Here is a 6,754-nt window from a genome sequence, read left to right on the forward strand (position 1 = left end):
GAATTTGTAAAGTATCCTCACCATTTTTTCAATTCATTAAGAGGTGAAATGATAATCTTAGAATAAGGATAAAAGGATTATAGGTGCATTGGAAATTTTAAATGATTGGATTTGATATGGCTGCTAATAGCCCACAGTTAAATAGAAGGGAAAAAAGTGGGGAGGGAAAGCCTTTCTGATCCATACCAAATTTCATACAATTATGCATAAGATTGTGTTTAGGTACAAATCCACTGCAGTTCAAATTTTTAGACAGAGGCCAATTATAAATTCATTATTTTGAAGTCAAAAGTACTTATCACATCTTCTAGATCCCACCTAAATAAAGTCTTCTTAAAAATTTATTTCTTAATAATCATGTTTTAAACCACTAGGTTTCAGTAGGCTGGTGAATAGACATACTCTATATCAATACTAGAGGACATACTTTACATGAAAAATCATAGCAAGGCAGTTTACCAGAATTCTCATAGAAATGCACATTAGCCTATATTACATGGTACCTGTAAATAGCATCTGAGGAAATTTTTACAAAGATAATTCAGTAGTCTAGGTAATAATGTACACTAAAACTTTGGCATCTGTGTTACATTTTAAATCAACCAATAGTTCTATCAGTTCCTGCAAGCAGCCTACTTGAATATGACAGTCGACTCATCAGTAAAATTTCAATGCCATTTATCAACGTGTTATGATGAACAACTTTAATTAAAATAAATTCATTCACCTAGGATTTTAATTAATTTTTATAGATGAGAAGGAACCGGAATGATTCTATTTATGATACATTTATAAATCAAGTAAGAATCTGGCAAGACCTCCAAAGCCAGTGGGAAATGATCTGTTTGATGCCTATGGTGGGAAGGGTATAAAGCACAGCTGTTAAAAGATGGTGACTGGGGCTTCCCTGGTGGTGCAGTGGTTGAGAGTCCGCCTGCCGATGCAGGGGATGCGGGTTCGTGCCCCAGTCCGGGAAGATCCCACATGCCGCGGAGCGGCTGGGCCCGTGAGCCATGGCCGCTGAGCCTGCGCATCGCGGGCCTGCGCTCCGCAACGGGAGAGGCCACAACAGTGAGAGGCCCGCGTAACACAAAAACAAACAAACAAACAAAAAAAGATGGTGACTAGCAGAAAACGAAGTTCTTCTATTTTCTAGTGACGTTGGCAGAAAAAAATACCGTGTCAAGATTTGGACACACATAAAGATACATCTGCCAATGCAAATGTCTATCACTAGGTCCCCTCTCCTTTTAAAAAAGATATAGTAGAATACGCATTCTCAAATGGGGGTGGTGTCACCCCCAAGTAGGACCAAAAAAAACCCTAGTCTTTTCATGTATAAAGTAGATATAATACATATACAGCATATCTATGATATTAAAATTCATTGGGGGAATTCCCTGGCGGTCCAGTGGTTAGGACTCCGTGCTTTCACTGGCGAGGGCTCGGGTTAAATCCCTGGTTGAGGAACTAAGATCCCACAAGCTGTGTGTGTGGCACGGCCAAAAAAAATTCATTGGGGCACTGTTTAAAAAAAAAAAAAGTTTAAAAGGCTTTGTGGGTGGGGTTGATGAAAAAAAGACTGAATTAGTCACTGAAGTAGTGACTCTCTCAGTCACATGCATTTCTTCTCCCCACCATCACTATGCTATGTCAAAATACCGTGTGGCATTTTTGGTATTTGGAATTTTCATAAGAACATAATGTCTCTAGGACAATACTCCCAGGATAATTAAGATTAAGAAATTTATCATCAGCTCTAAACACATTTAATTATGGCATCTAAGAGGAGAATTATCCTTAGAAACTGACACCAAGTTAGGAAAACCAATTAACATTTATCTGATCATAATTACGAGTACAATCTTAACATCTGTATTAAGAATTACAGGTTTGAGGTTGGCACTGGCAGCTGAAATTCAAAATTGCCACTTAAAATTCAAAATGAAAATCTGCGAAGTCTTCTTAGAAAGCATTCCCTTTCTTTACACTATACTGTCACAGGTGACTTTATCCATTCATGCGAGTACACTTGACACTACTGAACTGCACACTTGATAATGCTTAAGATGGTAAATTTTATGTGATGTGCATTTTATGACAATTTTTTTAAAAAAGTACTGAGGTGGGTGGGGATGAACATGAGGACAGGATTCTTCTGAAGTCAGGATGGTCTTCAAGAGGTGGGCGCAGGGCGGGGGGGTAGGGGGCGGCAGGGCGGGGAGGGGAGGATACTTTCCTCCACGAGCGGGAGTGCTGTCTTATCTGACTCTCAGTTGACTAGAAGGCAGTTCGAGTTCACGCATGCTACTGCACTTCTCTTTTTTTTTTGACCACACCATGTGCCACTTGTGGGATCTTAGTTCCCTGACCAGGGATTGAACCCGGGCCCTCAGCAGTGAGAGTGCAGAGTTCTAACCACTGGACAGCCAGGGAATTCCCTGCACTTCTTTCTTAACAATTCCATGTTCACATCTCCGAAGTGGTCATCACTTGTCCTTCTGTATTTTGCAGATGTGGCCTCTGTTAGTCCCATATGGGAGACTAGCACAGACCAGGGGCTAAACAATTTGGTTGGCCAGGCCTGAAAGAAGCCAGATGTGGGGCAGGCACACTATTTTAAAATAGTAGAAAGATAACCCTGCAGGCCTGCCCCCAACACCTGTTTAGGCATCTTGAATGGCTCAGGAGTGTGATGCCCGACAGTCACTGCTTGTTTAGGAGAATTCAGATGCCCTAAAGTGCTGTCATAAAGGACTCAGGCACTGGCCACAGGGCAGTCTCTCCACCATTGTCCCCGCTGCTCCCGACACCCATGGAAACCACCACTTGCCCCAGCCAGGCTCAGCACGGTGCAGAGCTGCTCCGTGTAGGTGACTTTACATCTCCACTCTCCAGGCCGCCTCAGGGTGTGCCCATGATCTCGGCATAACTATTAATAGCACCCCCTTTTCACTCGCACAGTGTCCCAGTGTGGCTGATCAGTTAGTGGCTTTGGCATGTACTGTTCTTGCTGCTTGAAATGTCTGCCCCTCATCTACTTGACAGTCTCCTACAATCCAGGCATCACCTGCTCAGGGAAGCCCGCCTTGATGTGCCCATGTGCCACTTTCCCTCCCCCAGCCCGGGACACAGTTCAGTGTTTCTTTTCTATTTTCCCTCATCACCTATGAATCTGGTTATCTTCTATTTGTCTGTCTTTCCCAACTGTGAACCTCTGGAGAGAAGGGACTGTGTCTTTAGGTCTTTGTTTCTCCAGAGTTTAGTATAATACCCAGCATGGAATAGACATGCTCAACACACTTTTTTTTGGTAGAATTGATTTCTTGCTCAGCAGGAGTTCCAGGCCTGATTCACTCAGTCTCAGCCCCAAGGTTTGTAGAGGAATTGCATAGATCTGGCCTTCTCATTGTGTATTTGTGTGTGTGTGGGGGGGTGGTAAATAATGTCACGGATCAGGTACAAATGGAAAACCACGTATATTGACTTGTGACCCTCTAGGTCCCCAGGCCTCTTGCGATGCGGAAAGAGGGGATTCAAACCAGAAAACGGAAGCCCAAGAACCTTAACAAATCGAAGACACCAGCAGGTGAGAAAAAGATCGATGTGTAATTATATGAATAACTCAGTAGCTCTCAGAGTGTGTGAGCATCGTGTATGCTCAGGTGGGCCAGCCCAGGCTACCAGCGTGTAATGATAGCATCGTCCATCCCCGGCCGTTCGGGACAGAATGAATAACCCAGTGCAAAAGTAACATCACCATGGAACATACTGGGAGCTTTTAAAGCAGTCTCCACTCATGTTGTGGCCTGGGTTTTGCCAGTTGCAAAGACTGCAGAGGTCCAGCTGGACCGGTTGAGGGCCTGGAGGAAAAAGGAACATGAGTCGGTCCCTCCATCTTCAGGAACTCAACTTCTTTCCATTCGCTTTGGGCTAAGAGGGGTGCAGGAAGACAGGGTCCTGTGAGTCACGTTCAGATTGATTTGTAACATTAATTTGTAAGCCAGTGTATAATTAACATCATGTAGTACTCTGTACTTTGCAAAGCTCCTTCACAAATATTATCTCATTGATCTTTACAGACCCCCATGAGACCCCATTTATGATATCCATTTTACTAATGAGCAAGCTGAGGCTCAGAGAGGGCAGTGACATCACAAGGGTCACACAGCTTTGAATGGGTAGAGCTGGAGTTTAAACCCAAGTGTTTTCACTTCAGGGCCCGTATTCTGTTCAATATATACTCTGCCTTCTCAAGTTCTAGATTTCAGAACGAGGACTACTCGGGTCCCCTACCAAGAGCACTCCCTCAGTACCGCTGTCAAATTAAAGATTTCACTGGAAAATGTGGCAGTTGTGGAGAAATTAAGTCGGCTGATAGGATGGAAAGTTTATCTTCTAATCTAAGGCCTGACAAAGTCAGATAAATTTCCCTGTTCCACTGCTAAGAACATGACCAAAGTTCTCCTTTTCCAGATTCGACAGTGGCTCGCTCCTTCTGGCGGTCACGTCTTAGCAGAGCGTTCAGTGGGTCACACCAGGTCCTCGGCCTTTCCCCCTGCTTCCACATTGTTTATACGAACAGCACCTCCCCCTGGGGAACTTCACCTCTTTGCATGGTGGGGTCCCAGCGGGAGCAGGCGTCGGTTCAGGTGTACAATCCCCTATCCGAAATTCCAAATCCAGGGAGCTAGATTTGGCAGTAAAAATGTAATCTGAACTGACACAGGCTAGTTATAGTCTTCATTTATCCCATGTGCGAATATTCCCATGTTTTGCTGTAGAACTATTCATGTATTTAATTACAGGGTGTTGTCCCAGACCCCGCTGCAGGTATTCTGTAATACTCAGTCTTTGTCCATTTTAAAATCCAAAAGTTTGAATCCTGAGACACACGTAGCCCCAGGCGTCTGGGATAAGGGGTGGTGAGCCTGTCACCTGAAAAAGTTCCCTGGAAATTCTGCTACTTCTGCTTCACTGTGAGAACCGTTGCCCTGCACTGATGGAAGGACCCTGCTTCTCTCCCCAGCAAATGTAGACAAGCCGTTAGCGCGGATCTGCCCTGGCTGTCTCCAAGGGCCGCCATCCGTTTGTCCCTGCCCCTGGGCTGGGTGTCCTGACTCTGCCTTGTTCCAGGTCCCTCGGGCAGTGAGAGCCTCCCTCCCACCACCAGCGCTTCCAGCAGCAGCGCGGAAGAGATGCGTCCCATCAAGACAGAGCCTGGGCTCTCATCCCACTATGGGCACGGCAGCTCCCTGTCGCAGGTACTGCTCGTTGGGGGGTAGACTCCAGGCGGCCGGGCCCCCGCCCGAGGCGAGGGGCTGTCTGCACGAGGATATGTTTCAGCACATCTGATCAAGCTACAGCGATTTGGACGCACGACCGTGATGCACGCATTTAGCGGTTCCTCTGTGCCGGGACCCGCGTGCTGGCACACAGCATTGCTACAACCGGAATCAGAGTGCGGCCGCTGTGTGGGAGGCGGAGCGGGGCTTTCTAGGCCAGGCTGTCTCCTAAGTAAGGGTGGCTTGACCTTGGCCTTGAGGGTGGGTAGATCTTAACAGGAGGAAGGGGAGGAGGAGGCCCCTCCTGGCGTGGGCAAAGGTGTAGAAGCTGCAGAGGGCAGGGCGGGCGGGCTGGGGTTGGCGAGGAGGTCACAGGCAGGATGCCCTTGTCATGAGGTTGGCTGCGGGTCCAGCTTCACATGTGTGTCCAGAAGACGGGCCAGCAGGACCCTCATTTCCCTCTGTCAGATATGATGGCAGTCCTGCTCCTCTAGCTCCTTCCCTGTGTGGTTCCCCCATGTGGGATCAGGATGCCCCCAAGCTTGGTCACGGTCTCCCATTAGCTCTGATCTCTTCTCCCCCTGTACTTGAGGTGGGCGAGTCCTAAGGAGCCTTCTGCCGTCAGGGTGAAGAGAAGCTGGTGCCCTGGGGCCAGGAGAGCCAGGAGCCCCTCCTGGGCAGGGGGGGATGGCTTCCTTCTGAAAATGGAGATTGATGGTGAAAAGACTGTAGAAAATGCCTCGTGTAACCGTCAGAGGCTTCTGAGAAACCAGAATAGTCACCAAGTTACTGGGTCAATGCTCAGAAGCAGCTGATGAGTCACGCAGACCCCCTGCATCCCACAGCACAGGGGTCAGGGGAACACAGCGCTGCCTGATGCCTCTCCTGCCCTTTTTCTTTGGCCCTGTCTTCTCATCCCCTTCCTGGGGTGGGAGCCAGCCTGGGCACAGCTGTGGAATGGGGCTCCCCTCTCCAGCCCAGACCCCTCCTGAGCCCCAGGAGGGATTCCATTGACTGCATCTTATACTTTTTGCTTTCAGACGTTCTCGGTCAGCGCGATGTCTGGCCACGGGTCCTCCATCCACCCAGTCCTCTCGGCCCTGAAGCTCTCTCCTCAAGGTTATGCGTCTTCTGTCAGCCAGTCACCGCAGGCCAGCTCCAAGCAGGACCCTTGGAACAGCCTGGCCTTGGCTGACAGTCACGGGGACATAATCACTGCATAATGTCACCTCCTTCCCTCCTTGGATTCCTGCATGGACTTGGGACTTGGAGGACAGCAGAGATGAGGCTCTGGGCTCCCAGGGGCCGGCCTGCTCTGTCTGGGAATGACTCCAGACAACAACTGGGAAGAAACTTGAAGCCAATGATTTGGTTAGGGGAGCGGGCGCTGGATTTTATTGGATAGCTTTTCAAGGTGGGGGACTGGAGAGATCTGGAGAGATCTGATCTGGAAGCGCCCCCGCTTCGCT

The 6,754-nt window shown here is 48.1% G+C and overlaps 1 protein-coding gene across 2 annotated transcripts in view; it reads left to right on the plus strand.

Moving 5' to 3' along the window:
• The window catches only part of GATA4 (GATA binding protein 4), a 47,897-nt gene extending 41,389 nt beyond the window's left edge, over positions 1 to 6,508 (plus strand). For both annotated transcript variants that reach the window (XM_060101453.1, XM_060101454.1), the window contains exons 4-6: positions 3,502 to 3,589; positions 5,137 to 5,264; positions 6,326 to 6,508. In XM_060101453.1, coding sequence (XP_059957436.1) covers positions 3,502 to 3,589; positions 5,137 to 5,264; positions 6,326 to 6,508 — 399 coding nt within the window. The remainder of the gene's footprint in view (positions 1 to 3,501; positions 3,590 to 5,136; positions 5,265 to 6,325) is intronic.
• Positions 6,509 to 6,754: the final 246 nt, after the last annotated feature.

The sequence above is a fragment of the Mesoplodon densirostris genome, chromosome 6, assembly GCF_025265405.1.
Source record: "Mesoplodon densirostris isolate mMesDen1 chromosome 6, mMesDen1 primary haplotype, whole genome shotgun sequence".
In the NCBI taxonomy this organism is placed as follows: domain Eukaryota; kingdom Metazoa; phylum Chordata; class Mammalia; order Artiodactyla; family Ziphiidae; genus Mesoplodon; species Mesoplodon densirostris.